Source organism: Ochlerotatus camptorhynchus, unplaced genomic scaffold (assembly GCF_037179485.1).
Source record: "Ochlerotatus camptorhynchus isolate MF236.1 unplaced genomic scaffold, CSIRO-AGI_Acam_v1.1 ptg000283l, whole genome shotgun sequence".
Classification (NCBI taxonomy): domain Eukaryota; kingdom Metazoa; phylum Arthropoda; class Insecta; order Diptera; family Culicidae; genus Ochlerotatus; species Ochlerotatus camptorhynchus.
In genome coordinates this window covers 247736-265553 of record NW_027040772.1, presented here as the reverse complement: position 1 = coordinate 265553, position 17818 = coordinate 247736, and the positions used below count along the sequence as shown (strand labels likewise).

At 37.5% G+C, this 17818-nt stretch overlaps 1 protein-coding gene across 1 annotated transcript; it reads right to left on the bottom strand.

The window, feature by feature from the left end:
- Positions 1–268: 268 nt before the first annotated feature.
- Positions 269–16087, bottom strand: LOC135706509 (NADPH oxidase 4-like). Its single transcript, XM_065228122.1, has 12 exons — positions 16030–16087; positions 15463–15540; positions 2416–2511; positions 2139–2337; positions 1973–2070; positions 1730–1911; positions 1527–1665; positions 1225–1470; positions 904–1163; positions 737–842; positions 493–668; positions 269–428 (listed from the first exon to the last, which is right to left on the bottom strand). Exons 2-12 carry the CDS (start codon positions 15523–15525, stop codon positions 308–310), a joined length of 1686 nt encoding a protein of 561 aa, XP_065084194.1. The 5' UTR covers positions 15526–15540; positions 16030–16087; the 3' UTR covers positions 269–307.
- Between the last annotated feature and the right edge of the window lie 1731 nt (positions 16088–17818).

The following is a 17818-nucleotide window of genomic DNA, read 5'->3' as shown; positions in this document are numbered from 1 at the left end:
AAGGCAGCTCCTACACCTGGGCCCTACCTAGCGACTCATCAACTCATGGACCGGGGACCAACGGCTTTCCTCAGAAAATCCCGGCAGTGCTGACTGGGATTGAACCCAGGCCTTTTGGGATGAGAGGCATCTACGCTTATGACTACACCACCGGCACCGCTACAGTAAAAAGTTGATCAAAATGTCGAATTATCAAGGTGGCGATGGTTTTTGCGAATTATGCGAATTATCAAGGTGACGATGGTTTTTGTTTGAATTCTTGCTTTCAGCCTTCTCGTTTTATTAAAATGCTCTTTCGTATTCAATATTACCCAAAACCCTCGTGAAAATGCGTAAATTTGCACGTGTGCTTCCGGTACTGTCTGCAGACGGTTTTAAGCTCTTTGGTCATGTTTTTGGGTCCACAGCTGAAAACGGTCACAGCCTTGCTGCAAAAAAAAAGTACCACAGTTGTACCATGAGTGTTACAACCTTACATATATGTCACCTTACCTCGGGTACAAAGTTGCTAGGTCCAGAAAAAATTCATCCCAATTTGGACGGCCCTTGAATATACGTGCCTTCAGCGTCGGGTAGTCTCCGAAATATTCTTCAATCAGGTTTGAATTGTAGTCACGCGTCAGGAACAACTTAAGCATGAACCGGTCGGGTTTGTTCTGCTTCCAAAACTGGAATAAATTAAGTGCAAGCAGTCGATCATCCTACTTGTTATCATTGCATTAGTGTTTGAATTTACCCTTTCTTGGAGTTTCGTCAGTTCATCTGCAAACCAGGTAAACATTTCAGCCTTTCTAACAATCCATACAAGATGAATTCGTGATGGTCGATCGGTGTTAAAATTTCTAAAAGCATTACAGGTTGAAGTCTTTATGATATTAACAGTAAGATAACAAATAATCATACAATAGATGTCGAACGAATCCCGCGAATGGAGTTATGCCCACGCCTGCGCCGATGTAGACTACACGTTTGTACTTGAGCATTCCAGTCATGGCCGATGGGTATGGTCCATCTAGAAGAAATTGCACTTTTCGAAGAGCATCGATACCTCCGCCATTTTGTTTCAGGCGCTCTTTCTCTAAAACCACGTCGTACAACTTTTGTGTCCAGTCACCTCGTACAGCCACAGTAAGCGAAACCGTATTGTGGATTTCTGTGGGAAACTATTGGAAAACATTATATAGGCTATTGTTCAACTCAAAGCCGGAGGATAGTGCACCATACATCAACGACAGTAAACGGATGCCATTCGATGGTAGATATAGCGGGACATTGTAGCAGGACATACTGGCCTGCACAAATCACGACGCGCTTACTACGGGTGAATCTTAGCCGAAGGTATACTCCGTTACCTGGCAACCCGTAGGATTGTAAGGTTGTAACTTTCTTGGAATCCGAGTGTGCCGTAATATATCGGAATACTATATCGAGCACATATATCGATAGACCTATCAACGGCCATATCCATGCCTAAAATAGCGATAAGTTTTAAATCTTGTAATTTTTACCTAAATTTGAAATTGTACTCGTTTCTCTCCAGTATTGAATGTAGGTTTCTCGTTGCAAATAGCTTGCAAAACAGAATCGTTCCTGAAGATATGTTCTTCGATGACATCGCATCCATTAGGATGTGCTTTTAAATTTGTTTGGTATTTTATGATGTTGCTAAAATATATGTGAATTTTACTATTTAACTACAAAACTAAAAGTTGTAGTTGGAGATGTAAACCTTAGTGGATGATAAAACATCATTCCGTAGAATACCAGGAAGAGGTGATGCGAAGCCAGGAAGCTATTGTAGAACCTATCACGCATCTGTCGGCTGGAAAAATAGGCGATGGTGAATAGTGTTGCCAACATGACGCAGCCGGAAAATCCCGTCGGAGTTGCCACCAGTAGGCGCAGCTTGCTCTATGTTAGAAATTTGTGGAAGTCAATCTCGTTTTCGAAAAGCAATGCTTTATATACTTACATCATCTTTACCGGAAGCCCAGTTGATGTCGTCAAACTTGACATCATAATTATCCACAAAATTGATAATATTAACCAGATGCGCTAAACTGTGAATAACTTGAAATAAAATTAATTTTTTATCTCAAAAGAATTGAAAATTCCTCAAATTATTTCACGATTCTTACCCCCCACAATTATCAACCCTACTCCAAGCGTAAGATGTAGGACTTTTATTTTTTCCAAGTAGAATACCAGTGCTCGAATTGACCATCTTCCGAAAAGGGCATTCAGTAGAAAGTTGAACGATCGGGACACGGGTAGAGTTATCAGAGCCATTGTCAAATTGAGCACTGGTGCCGTTCCCCGTGATATGCAGAGGCCGTTCTGGAAGCAATTCGCCATGATTTACTATCGTTGTGTGAAATCATAGTTATTTAGAGCGAGAACGAGTGTGTTACTTACACCTAAAATCTTACTAAGATAGTAATACTCCGGTTCATGGTGGTAGTTTTTGAAGGCTTTACAAAATACGACAAAGTTGAATCCGATCCATATGAACTGTAACGAAAAATTTAAATCATCAAATGTGAATGACAACACTGTTGCCTGTCCATTATGCTGAATGCAAAGTATGGTGCGTGAGTTAAGAATTTTAGAAATACGCACACTTATCCAGTCAGTGGGTTTTTGAATTGCGGAACTGTTCGGCAAAAGTTAAAAAAAAAATCTGTGAAAAATTCAAAAATGAGAAAATTTATTCCGAATTTGTAAAGACTTCGTTCTGTTAACCCCATTTAATGATAATTTTAAAATTTGTCGATTTAATTGATTTCTTACGGATAACGGGCATTTCAATTTTTACCGACTTGTTCAGCAATTCAAAAACCTAGTAAAAAAAATATTGACTCCTGTAAAATAATCTAAGTGTGCGTTCAACAAAATTTTCCGGATGAATTACCCAGCGTGAATCTTTTGATTTTTTAATTATATAACCATAACCTCTACCGGCCTAATCTAATCTAATACAGACGCAGCCAGTACGAGAAAGCATCCTGGAAATGAGTATGTTAGATAACGGCTTATCATTTTTCTTGTCAATATCGATGTTTGCAACATATCTGAGATATGACACAATCATCAAAACGGCCAGGCCTACTTATTAAAGTCCTCTAAGTAAAAGTATGGACGTCTGTCAAAAATTGTTCCAATCGAACCGTCAAAATACACTGTTTTTCTCGATTGGAACATTTTTTTTCATTTTGTGATGACGTCCATACTTTTACTAAAGTGCTTTACTACCTTTTTTTCCTTGATTTGTTTTCCGTCGATCTTGTTTTCCGTGCTGAGCACCAATGCTACCGACGCCAGGAATGCAGCTCCCACACCTGGACCCTACCTATCGACCCATCAACTCATGAACCGGGGACCAACGGCTTTACATCCTTTCCGAAGGAAGACGTGATCAGAGATCAATATATTGTACACCAAATGTTCAGTAATTTTTACAAAAATCTCGTACAGCAGTTACTGTTTGTTTTTTTTTTGTAAAATATTGGGTTTACAGTTTATTCGTCACAATTTTTACAGTATTGCGGAATTTCAGCCATTTACAGTTTTAATCAGTAATTTTTAAAATTGTTAAAATTGTATTTTACAAAACGAATCCAGCAAAAAAGTACCTAACTAGATTTATGAAATTTGGTGTGTATGTTATTCATTATCCCATTATGTGCATTGCAAGCTCCAGGTATTTAAACCAAGGTTGCAAAGACTCATTTCAGCTAAAACAATGTTTTTCTAAATTATGAAATAATTAGATGCCTTGATCAAATTTTGAATTGGTAGGATACAAGAAGAGGTTGCAAAGAATGTGTTTGACATATTAAACCTGTTTATTTCACTTCATGAGAGTCACAATCAGCGATTTTTCACAAACTCACTCACTCACTTACTCACTCACTCAGCGATCAGAAAATCGCTGATTGTGACTCATAGAAAGCAAAATTTACAGGTTTTATGTTTCCAACGCATACTTTGTAACCTCTTCTTGTAAGTTACAAGTAAAACATGCCCTCATACCATCTTTTGGTTTTATTATTCCGAAAAACATTATTTTAGCTGAAATTTGCAACCTTGATTTAAACTCCACAAAACAGATAACAGAACGATCACGGCAACGGCCCTACTCCGTACTATGATATTCAACTATCCTTCGTTTGACCATAAGGACTGTTCATTAAAGAAAGTGATCACCTGTTTATCAATGGTTTAGGGTTAAAACTTAATGAAAAATTGTAAATTTTGGCAACACACCTGAAAAATTAAAAAAAAGGGAGAAATTTCTAACGATGGGTCGGATTAGCTTATCAACTCGCAGATTTATTCTGCACAAATGGTTTTCCGAAAAGTTGTCGTTTCGAGAATTGGCAGAATGCGTGAAGTGCAGTAAATCTACAGTGTTCAAGCACAAACGAAGTGACAGACGGAGCGGCTCGAAAACTTTGGTGACGCACCAGCTATTGCAAATTTTCAGTGTACCACATGGCAACACCACTACTACTGGATTGTACCACATGGCAACACTACTAATGGATTGTGCTAGCATTTTCACCAATTGTACTAGAATGTTTTGGTTCTATCTCTTTCACTCTTACGGGTGTTTTGAAGAATAAACATTATGTTTTTAATAAAAAATACTTAATGGCTGAAAAAATTCTCATTTTTTATTGAACCCCCTTTACTCAAAACTGAAATATATAAAAAAAAAATTACAAAATGATACACTCTTTGCAGGCTGTCAAAGATCATTGTACACAAAATCAACTTTGTTCAAATAAAATAGAAATACTAACTCATCTGGTGGATGATGGCACAAGCTTCTAAGAAAATTATATTACAGCGTACCACATTATTTTAATTGATTTCTTCGCCAGTTAGTCGTCTGTCACTTCGTTTGTAGTTCAAGATTGTTAAGAAGTTTGGAGAAACGTGTTCTCTTGAAGATTTACCGAAATCTGGGCGCAAAAAGGGGGCATCGGACCAGAAAAAGGAGCTGGCAAGAAACGTGCTCAACTTTTTGGCTCAGCTCTGGTACTCTCTTCGGTCCCAAGCTAATCGATTCGCCCCTCTAAACATAGGAAAATCCACTAACCCCTCATTTTATCTGTCAAACTTTCATAGCGAATCAAAACAAACATTGTGTAGTACTAGAATTTCGACTAGAATGGGGCACGTTAATCGTTTGCTTGGGACCAATAGGCTAGTCAAGTAGTGAGCCAATTTAAAATCGTTAGTTTCGTATTTGTTGTTGGCAGTACGCCTTTTGAAATCGCATAAACCGTGTTCCGTTCGTAAAATTGCCAAAAAAAAAATACATTAGCGTCGGAACTGTACAACAATATCAGAACCTACAAGAAGCAAAAAGTACCCAAAAGGACGTATTCACAGAAAGCTTCTTCGAAAATACGGTCACTGTATGCAGAGCTTAAAATTATTGACTGCCTAGGCTGAGTGTGAAAGCACTGCACTATTCAATCCATTGCTCTTTTCAGACTGTTTGTACCAAACGGTAAAGAACGAGGCAATGAAAGAGCCAACAAAAACATTCAGTCACTCACGAGCAGGCGACGCACACCGCTTGCCTTCGCTCACACAGCATGTAATTGAGTCATTTTTCCATAGAAAATGTACGCTCAGTCATTCAAAACAAATATTGGGTACCATCACGGCAGAATAAACGTGTTGACTGAGTGCTCGGCTGTCAGTGACTCGTTTACCTCTCAATCATTCAGTCTCTCACGAGGCAATGAATTATGAGGCAGATGGCAAGATGACTCAATGAACCTGACTATTTTGCGCACTGCTTGTACGACGTTTTCTTTCAAAATCCGAACCGGTGCATTTTGATGGACGACGAGACGTACGTCAAATTGGATACCATTACACCCGTAAAAAAAAGTCCAATAAAAATACAATGATTTTCATTGTCATTGTTACCTTGATATTTATTGTCAAAACATTGGACATTTTTGTCCATTACCATAAAATCACAACGAAATTCATGGTTCGCAACAATGAAAATCATGATATTTGAGAAATTTACAGTAAAAAAGGGGGGTTGTTAAGCATCTTAACAATAAAAAAAGTGATTTTTCTCGAACAAATTTGATCTCATCACACTAATTTTCATTGTTTAAGTATTGTATCGTTAAAAATCGAAATTTATAATGAGAGAGAGAAGGATTAGTATTTTCCATTTAATTCCACTACTTTATTTGCTTATCCTTGACAGATACGCGTATTTCGTCTACAATGTGCAGACTTCTTCAGTGTCTTGTACTAATACTCGACAGTCGAGTATTAGTACAAGACACTGAAGAAGTCTGCACATTGTAGACGAAATACGCGTATCTGTCAAGGATAAGCAAATAAAGTAGTGGAATTAAATGGAAAATACTAATCCTTCTCTCTCTCATTATACAGGTATTCCACTAAGACGCCCACATTCATCAGGATTCGAAATTTATGTTTTCTCCCGTACAATAATTTAACAATAAATTTTAATGTACTCGAAATTCAACAGTAAAAATCATTGTAATTACGTTGTTTTATTATAATTATTTTTTTTTTCGGTCACTTCCTCACTAATAACATAATAATAATAACAGCACACATGAAATTTATGATTCAAATGAATAGTATGTGGGGATACACATGGCCTTTATGTGTACACATATTAAGAATGTGTCTGACACATAAATATCATTTGTTGATCACATTGCAAAAATTCATGTGTGGGACACATAAAAATAAACTTTGAAATTTTTTCAGTGCTGGGCCGCAATTTATGAACGCTGAGCAGAGGACAGAATCTGCCTGTGCCTGATGATGTGCGATACTTCCGAACCGAAAAATTTGGAATAAAAGGTGTTGGTGTGGCAAGCCATTTTCTCCTGTGGCTTGAAGAGTTCTTCGTATTTCACAACGGGCACAATCAATGGAGCAAATTATAGAAAAGAATGCATAAAAAACGGTTTTTACCCATCTACCGAAAGCATCCATTGTTTTGGCCGGATCTGGCATCTGCTCACTATGCTTCTTCCGAGGCTTCTTCTACGTTGGAGATGCTCAAGAAGGAAAAAGTCGATTTTGTCAAGAATTCCAAAAAATCCCCATTGGTTACATCCGAACATGTGCTGGGGATGTGACCAGTTTCTGACATAGACCAAAACCCGTAATGCGACACATCAAATGTGAATTCGAAAACTGAACTGGATAAACGGTAGCTATACCAATTGCCCAGGAGCACATTGATCACATCCGGACTTATTCCGACAACGCCCGGGAAGTAGTCAGTTTCTGACTTGGGCCAAACCACACCTTGCGGCATGAGAATTCATATCGAGGCGCCATCCAGACATGTTCCCGATGCACCTTGCGTAGTTTATACTTTCTAACTCGGACAAAATCTGTCTTACGTCACCTCAAATGACACGAAAACTAAAAAATAAGATCATCCTATAATGGGTTCCCAGGACCACATTAGTTGCACCCGGATATGTTCCGGGTACCTTCGATGAAACCAAAACCTGACATGACCAAAAACTTTCATACGACTCATCAAAAACGTGAGTCAAGGCTTATTGGTCCCAAGCAAACGATTAACGTACCGCATTCTAGTCGAAATTCTACTACTACACAATGTTTGTTTTGATTCACTATGAAAGTTTGACAGATAAAATGAGGGGTTTGTGAATTTTCGAGGGGTGAATCGATTAGCTTGGGACCGAAGAGAGTACCAGAGCTGAGCCAAAAAGTTGAGCACGTTATTTCGGGACCTTCTAGTGTTAGAGTTACCTCTATGGTACTGCTGCCAGCTCCTTTTTCTGGTCCGATGTCCCCTTTTTGCGCCCAGATTTCGGTAAATCTTCAAGAGAACACGTTTCTCCAAACTTCTTAACAATCTTGAACCACAAACGAAGTGACAGACGACTAACTGGCGAAGAAATCAATTAAAATAATGTGGTTGGCTGTAATAGAATTTTCTTAATTTGTGATTATCCCCGGTCTCTTTCAAATTGTATCATTATTTATGTATGATCTTTCTTGTATACGGGTCGATCCAACAGCAAGATCCATTTAAGTTACCGATCTAAATTCACAAGAGTAATAAAATAATTATCAAGCTAAAATTAAACGATCCATAAAATATTATGAGAAGTGCGTAACATAATAAGAAATACAATGAGATATATATGTTAAATTGTATAGTTTTGCCTTGAGTAAAATATAAAATAATCAACGCACTGCAATTCATCAGGTGAATTATTGGGAAGAGTTTTTGTAGCGAGATACCTTTTAACGAATGTTCATTGCTTCAATTAAGTGTACAGCTACAGTACCCGTTCAATCCTGACATGGTTAGATTTTGGCCACACAAATTTATTGGGTTTGTTGCCAAAATCGACCGGGTACTGTACTATAATCGATGAGAACCAATTGATAAGATAATGTAGAATAATTTAGTCATGAACTGAAAAAAATGAAAAAAAATAAATATGATATGGCAATGTTGCTACCCCATCAATAAGAAAATGAGATAATATAATATGTCATGAAATATATGACCAACAAACATATTGAATAGTAAAATCTTATATAGTTTGAAACGTTATTATTCTCTGTTGATTTATGCAACCATCCAACCTCCCCTGCACTATTATATAAAACATTTTATAATCATTATATAACTGTATTTCAGAGTCGAATCTCTCGCTGGTAAAGATGCATCGATACACAAAAATTAACTTTTCTAGCATTTTTCCACATTTCCTCAGCCAGACACTCTTAGGAAAACTCCCTTCAATCCAAGCTTCAGACCTCAATTCTAGACTAGACTAGAGATACTAGACAGTTAAGCTGCCAAAACGAGATACCCGCTGCAATATTGAAAAGGATTATGATGTAAGATTAGCCTATTTTAAAAATATTAATTTTAATCTTGATTAAGGATTAATTATGTAATAAAATAGAAAAAGAACATAAATTATATTAGTTATGTTAACATCGGCTGCAATGTGGAACAGTAGTACAGTACCCGTTCGATTCTGGTAACAAGCCTGAAAATTTAGTGTTGACAAAATCTAACGGTTCACCGGGTCACCCCTCACCATCCCTCTCCAAAGGGGGAGTTTGGTAAAGAGAGATGAAAAAACCGATTTGTACCTTCCTTAAAAGTTGTCCTAGCTCGCTGTTCTAATATCTATATGCAATCTTCACACTGCCGTACTCTAACGGAACTATCAACTCTATGCTTTCATCTACTCCATCTATCGTATAAAAATTACCACTACAGTCTGTTATTTGAAATTAGCATCTTCAACTATGTAAATCGTTGACTTCACGTAGAAGTAATACTAAAACATATAGTCAAAGTACTTTTATTTATATCAAACTGCGGTGGGCCGCTGAATCTCACTCAGTGACCGAGCAAGATCACGTCGCTATCTTCTCCTCTTCCATAGAGTTCTCCAGATGCACAAAAGTGTGCGTGAGACCGCGCGCTACCTTTTTAAGTAGTTGTGATATCGCGATACCTTTTTGTTTCTTCTTCTTCTTTATTTTTATGTATGGATGTTGGATTTTAGTGTTCGTGAGATTGCGCTTGGAGATCTCTATGCAAATCCAGTTCTGCCGCCGTGAAAAGGAAGGTCCCTCTTCCTCTCATTCTTGACTCCGGACGTTGAACTTCGCTCCGCAATCCAGCGCCAATCACCAACGGACATCGACTGTCACCATTAACGGCAATCAAATGACCAGGTAGGCGGCTTCCACACCTGGTCAGATATAGCAACTGTCAACACATGGGCCACGACCAATGAGGCTCAGAGTTCTGAGTAAGCCCCATAAACAGAGAAAAATTATACTTCACACATCGATTATACATGAGTAAATATCTATAAGAAAAACCCACCAGAAATAAAAATAGACAACAACATCACGGCAAATGAATCCGACTCATATCCGAGCCCATGCAAACTCGCAAAAGCGCAGGTCATCCACAGAATGAGTAAATCTCCACTCAAATATGAGTAAATATCACCCATTCATACCCGAGCAGAGATCCACCCTATCCACACCTCCGCGAACCCGAGTGAACGGGACGCAAACATGAGCCAGATTCACTTGCCGTGCACCCTACAACCCGCGTCACTGAGTAGTATTCAACGGCAGTGTATGTGAATCGCTCTTTCGAAAAAGCATTAGTTCTGTTGGCAGATTGCTTAACGACATTTAAAGAAGAATATACTAGAGTCGGTGTATAATGAGTCACGCCAAGAGTGAAGCCAAGTCTACCTATTGAGCTGTCAAACCGGCTACCTATCGTGCAGAGTAAACAAACATTACGATGCTATGAAAGGTCCACGAAAGGTATTGCAATAAAATATAAAATATAATCGAAGAAATGATCATAAACTCGCAGTAGCAATAAATTGTCATGGGATACGTTTGGTAATGATAACTTATGAGAATTTCTACTATTTTTGGTTGAGATAATTTGACTAAATCACTGATATAATGATTTACTACAGCCGCTATTTTTTTTTCTCGCTAGAAGTCATTTGAAGTTGATGTAGAAGTCCTCTGTTGCCAAGTGAAAAGAAAGGGAATCTTTCGAAAACCGTGATGCGAGTTCAACTGTTTTTCTCTTGGCGTGACTCATTATACACCGACACTAGAATATACTTGAAGCAGCTTACACTCAAAAAAAATGACACGTTCCATTCATGTGTTTTGGAATATGAAGACCATTCATTGCTTGTTACCATAGAATCATGTGCTTTTCCCTCGGATGTCATGAGATTTACACAAAAAAATAATATGTTTTTATTCTTTGACTATATGTTTTTTTTTAGTATTACTTCTACGTGAAGTCAACGATTTACATAGTTGAAGATGCTAATTTTAAATAACAGACTGTAGTGGTAATTTTTATACGATAGATGGAGTAGATGAAAGCATAGAGTTGATAGTTCCGTTAGAGTACGGCAGTGTGAAGATTGCATATAGATATTAGAACAGCGAGCTAGGACAACTTTTAAGGAAGGTACAAATCGGTTTTTTCATCTCTCTTTACCAAACTCCCCCTTTGGAGAGGGATGGTGAGGGGTGTCCCCCCCCCCCGCCACCACTGGCAAAAAGAGATGAAAACCGACCCGCTCATGTACCAACTGTGTGTTTGAAACAGTTCTACCGATTTTTTACCGCACTTCAGTTGTTATTTGAAGGAAGGCATTCAGTCGTAGGTTTGGAAATTGCAACTATTGTTTACCCCTACCACGATATGTGCTCCTTTCATCGTCGACTTGACGATCTCGAGGGGAAACGGGTGGGGTAGGTGCTGCTACTGTACCTTTCGACCATTGACAGTAATTGATGGTATGCTCCCATCCAGAGTTATGTACTTTGACTATATGTTTTTTTTTTAGTATTACTTCTACGTGAAGTCAACGATTTACATAGTTGAAGATGCTAATTTCAAATAACAGACTGTAGTGGTAATTTTTATACGATAGATGGAGTAGATGAAAGCATAGAGTTGATAGTTCCGTTAGAGTACGGCAGTGTGAAGATTGTATATAGATATTAGACAAGCGAGCTAGGACAACTTTTAAGGAAGGGGTCGGTTTTCATCTCTTTTTGCCAGTGGTGGCGGGGGGGGGGGAAACCCCTCACCATCCCTCTCCAAAGGGGGAGTTTGGTAAAGAGAGATGAAAAAACCGATTTGTACCTTCCTTAAAAGTTGTCCTAGCTCGCTTGTCTAATATCTATATACAATCTTCACACTGCCGTACTCTAACGGAACTATCAACTCTATGCTTTCATCTACTCCATCTATCGTATAAAAATTACCACTACAGTCTGTTATTTGAAATTAGCATCTTCAACTATGTTTTTATTGCTTATGAAATCAATACTAACCACACATTGATTTCATGTGTTTACTTATCGAAATCCATGAGATCCTCATATAATTCTGCGCTACTGTTTTCCACTAGTGTATTTAACGTGTATGACACATGAATCGTACGGATCTCACTATAATGATGAGAAGAGTGCCTAAAGTGTCAAAACAAACATGGAAGGCACCAGCAACTTTGCGAGGAGAGTAAGTTTGTTAGTGGAGTTAGGTTTTCCTAACGAAATTATAGAAATTATTAACCGTGAGTACATTGTTTGTATGATAAGATATATTTATAACATTAATGCAATATTTTCATTACAGAACACGGCATTGATCCAACGAAAAACAGGATTAGAGCATCCAGGGCATAGGTTAAGCTATCTTCTACGATTAATATACTGTACAAACAATATGAAAATGTAAATTAATGTATCAAAATTGAAATGTATCGTGTTTATCATTTTTACATACTGAACCCCGTTCAATAATTACTTTTAAGTAGACCGTAGTTCTGTATATTGAGTTTCAAGCGTATCAGATAACAATTTTTATGTTTGTACGATACTATTGGAATGCAGTATGCATGACTACGATTTGCTTAAATGAAATTCAGTTATCTATTTCAGAGCAACAAATCAACTTAGAATCCAATAGTTATACTATTAGATTGCTACAAGGTCTTTCATCAAATTCATGTGCATCCCCTAATAAAAATTGTATGGTTAATTTGCTTAACGACGTGTTCTGGGTATCATCCAAACCATTTGTGGAATAGTTCAATGATTTGGGTTATCGTTCGTTTATGGTTATTTTTTATTAGGGTCGTGTTTAAATTTAGCATGTGTTGTAGAACATATTCATATGCAAAACATATTATGGTAATAAATCATGCACATGACTTTGACATTTAAATCACATGAAATTCATGTGTGCTGTAAGTGAATGGAGCATGGATAAGGTATGGCTGATTTCATAAGTTAGACATTTGAAATGAATGTGTTTGCCACATTGCGCCAATTCAAATGTGAAACACATGAACGGCGCGTGTAGATTTTTTTAAGTGTACGATGAGCAGACAAAATGAAAGATGGACAATGTTGTCAGCTGAAACCGAATCGATCATAAATTGCTAGCATGTGGAACAAATAAATCGGTTAAAATAGCTAAATTTAGCTTAATTCAAACCAGTCATTCTCACTGAAGAATAAGTTATTTAAATGGACGATTGGTATACAATAATTTCAATAAATATCAGTGACTGAAGAATATTTCAATGATTTATTCAGTGAATTGAATTAACAAAAAACTTATCTTCTATAATCTTCCGGTGTTTTGGCATCCCAGTAACAAAAGCTACCGAGCTTGGCTGTTCAAATCTCGGCACAAAAAGTTTCACTGAGATCTCAGCAAAAGTGACATTTGATTGCAAACTCTCGGATAATGTTGAAATCTTTGCTGAGATCTCAGTAAAACCATAGAGGTAACTCTAAGACCACTGGGTCCCGAAGAAAATCATTATTATTTTTGGCTCACTTAGTGCCAGAACAACGGTCCCAAGCAGTCCCAAGCTATTTCACTCACCCCTGCATGTTCTGCATGAATCCACACACCCCTGATGTTATCTGTCAAACTTTCATAGCGAATCAAAACAAACATAGTGTAGTAATAGAATTTCAACTAGAATAGGGTACGTTAATCGTTTGCTTGGGACCAATAGGCTACTAAAGTGGTGAGCCAATTTAAAATCGTTAGTTTCGTATTGATTGTTGGTAAAACTTTGATTGCCGAGATTTGCACAGCCGAGCTCGGTAGAAAAAAAAACTAAGTGTGTAGAAAACTATGCTACAGAGATTTTTTCTGACTAAATTTTTGGATTCAACGCACCATTTTACTTGGGAAATGGCCATCAGCGTACACAGTTCAAATATGTTGTAAACTAGTGTAATCATTTCGAGCACCGAAAGTCGCATTGGTCACAATCGGGCATGTTCTGAGTGCTCCCTGGCCAATATTTGCCATGAGCCAAAACGTACTGCATAAAAATTCAGACACAGACAGAAATTATCGTACTTCTTTTCCTAGTGTACACTGGAGTCACTTTTTACGCGGGTGATACGTCCCCACACTAAGATTACCGAACGTTCAGTTGTTGAGATTTCGGTAAAATTTCACAGATTTCCTCCTATGCCATAGGAAAATAACTTTTTTTATGCTATAGACTTGATTAATGTTCGTTGTAATTGTATTGTACTATTGTGATTCATGTATTTCGAAAAGATATGGGGTTTTTACGCCTTTTCTAGGCTTTTCCCCATCAGGCTTCATTTAGACACGTTAAGTCCGAAGAAGAAAAACAAATTAAATAATTCGTATAACAGTACGTACGGAAAACAAGATCGACGGAAAACTAATCAAGGAAAAAAAAGGGGCAGATCTCAACACATTTCGGTTTTTGGGTAATGTTCACGTTTAACGACAAGGTTGATAGAATCCACAAATGGCTGTTGTCATGACTGTTGTTTGCCTTGCCCAAATAATAATTTTGGTTTTATGAGGGTACTTTAGACCATGATTTAGACTTGTAGAATGCTAGTAAACCTCGATAAAACTTGCAATGTTTCTTTAGAAGGTCCCTTGTGGATTCTATCAATCTTGTTGTAATGCCATCACGCCCTAATAAAAATAACTATACAAGAGAGCTTAACGATGTGTTCGGGGTCTCATCCAAACCATTTGTAGGATAGTTTGCCCATCTGGGATAGAGTTCGTTTATGGTATTTGTTTATTAGGGTGGTGGTTTCAAAGCCATTTTGGAGTCTGTAACGCCATTTTTGATGATTTAGGGTAGGTATGTGAGGTATCAAAAATGGCCTTACAGACTTCATAATGGCTTTGAAACCACCGCCATAATAAACAAATACCACAAACGAACTCTAACACGGAATTTAGATAGGTAAATTCAGTTGGCACCCTAGATATGTGAGTGAGGAAAGTCAACGCGATTTGCGTTCTTTCAAGACGACGAAGACGATGAAAACTACGGTCGGTAGTGATAAACTTGATAGAAAAGCAGATCATGGAATGGTTAAATGTGGCTAAACCTGGATAAGTTTATTTATTATTTTATTTATTTATTTGTCAGCAACAACTGGCTCAATGTAACCCCAATGATGGTTTACTATTTCAAAGCATCATTAAGGCTACATGTTGAATCATTCAAGTAAGTTGTGTTAACAAACAAATAAATCAAAAAAATCAGGAAACTGACCCATCTTGCCCCACGTTATCCTATAGTAGACAAATAGTAGCCTTCGAGTATGTAGTGTGGTACCACAATATGCTTTCATTTTTGATCCAGTGTTGTACGAACTATAATCCATCGTTCAAAGATTTAAAAACCAAAAGTTATAAAGCCCTCTAGCAGTTGTTACCTTTGTTTCATAAATTTACTGTTACAAATCGCCACAGACCCTTCTGAAACGGCCTTAGCGCATGTGATCTCATATATACCACTTTTCTGTTATGATAACAAACGCATTACTTACCGCCAGAAAATACTTGAACATGAAATTTCTCGTAGCGTGGTACACTTTACCCGAGCGTTCCATCTTGAAGCCAGACTCCTAAAATTGCAAAATTTGGCAGTATGACATGGTTGATCACCTACTCTGCAATAATTGCTATCGTTTTCTCCAATTTATGTCGAGTTTATTTTTTTTCTGATTGTAGCTCAAATCAATGATTGATTGACACCGACCACATGGTGAACAGTCGATCAGTGGACTTCACACCCGTAAATACTCATTGTTTATAATAGCAGATCGTGACACAGTCAATATGTGGTAGGGGTAGATAGAAATGGTTTCGATTGCCATAACACATGTTTCATGATCATCTGCTTGCACATGACGTTTTAATGTGTACCGAAATAGAAAATTACTCATAGAAGAACATGCTGAATTTAAATCTTTTGTTCTTCTATCTTCCAAAGTGTTTGCGAATCACATAAATCATTGCATCTACATTTGTCAGCTTAAGATTAGCCTGACGAAACCAAACTACGTTTAGTCCACTGATCACTGGATCGCTGTTGCTGAATTTTATGGGCCTACCCTTCACCGCCGAACGAATGCAAAATTTTAACCGATCACTAGGCCATTTCAACACACACTGACTGACGGTGGTGCTCTATTTAATTTTGGTCCGTCGTGAACGGTAGTTAATCACGTTTCTACACTGTCTTACCGCGCCATCTCACTTCAGTGGTGTGTCCAACTAACTGGAAAAAGAGAATGGTTCAAAGTCAGACAAACTCGAATTGTACTAAGTTCATTGAAATCGTGAGAAATAGATACGTACGTATCTAGCTTTGTGAATCTATGCAAAGTTTTAAACATTTTCGTTTCTTGGTATATAGGCCTCCAGTCACATTAAACAAGAAAATATTATTTCTGTTCTCCAACGTTTTGGCACAATGTAGTTTACCTTTTTCAAATCATTATAGAATTCTGGTTTATTACCATTGCATTAGTTGCATCTAATGCATTGGTAGTTTAGTGTGATTCTAACTGAATCTTGTCTAACTTTCGTTGAATGAATCATGTGAAAATTGTATGTTTCGTGTTAGATTTGATAAGTCCGGCGGATAGAATTTTGGGAACCAATTGAGTTGTCAAATAGCGGAACCAATTGGCGTTGACGGCGACTCTGTAGCTCTTTACTCCTATGAGAAAATCCATAAGCAAACGTCAGACTGTGCGTGAAACATGGCGGACTTTGTACTATCCTTTCACTCCACCGAAAATTCCCATAAGAAACTGTCTATATTTGCTGAAAGAGCAAATTTTTCGACGGTGCCGTCAACGCCAATCGAGCACATCACGATCAATAACATAAAAGAGCATATCAGCTTTCACGAACAAAACTTCGGAAACCGTTTTCTCTTGACTCAAGACTCAGCTACGCAAACCAACACCATCAGTGGGTTGGGGAAAGAATCCCCTATCCGATGATGCTGTTAATTTGCGTTCGGTTGGGGATGATAGAACTATCAAAGTTTTATTGTAAAAGTTGATGGTACCTTTTTAAATATTGGTCTCCAATATTTTGAATAGGTTCCCCTTCTTGATAGATCGAAGTTATAAATATAGCGATTATAGGTTTGAGGTACTATTTACCTCGATTTAATGTCGTTGACTCAACGGATAACGTGCTCAAACCAACATGTCCACTGTCCAGCTTTGTTCCCTTCGTCGGCCAGCCCTAATCAAAAATACTATAAACGAACGATAACCCAAATCATAGAACTATTCCACAAGTTGTTTGGATGATACTCGAAACACGTCGTTAAGGAAAATAAACATAACAATTTTATTAGGGAAAAGTTCACCCAGGCTCGCTTGTGCCGTCTACTAGAGCCGCATAGTATAACAAATTGACGGCCTTGATTCTAGACTCTCCTTTTTTTTCACCTCCTCTATCATGGCTTTATCTTCTATTTTTTATTATTATTTTTCGTCTTCTTGATTCGTTTATTTAACTTTCTAGCAGTCGTGCTAGTACACTGAGTATACACGCGTTTTTGAAAAAAAAAAGTTGTAGAAATAGTTGAAATCCCATAAAAGTTAGTCTACACACTAATGGAGTCAGTACGGTTTTACTGAGTTTTTGAATTGCGGAACTGTTCGGTAAAAGTTTAAAAATCTGTGGAAAATTTATTAATGAGAAAGTTTGTTCTGAACTTGTACATACTTAGTTCTGTTAACCCCATTTAACGATAGAAAATAAAGTTGGTCGTTTTCATTGATTCCTTACCCGAGCAAAGTTAGAGATCAAATTGAAATCAGAATTTGCTGTTATGATGTAACTTATTTTGAATACTCCATTTGATCTCATTTTGGT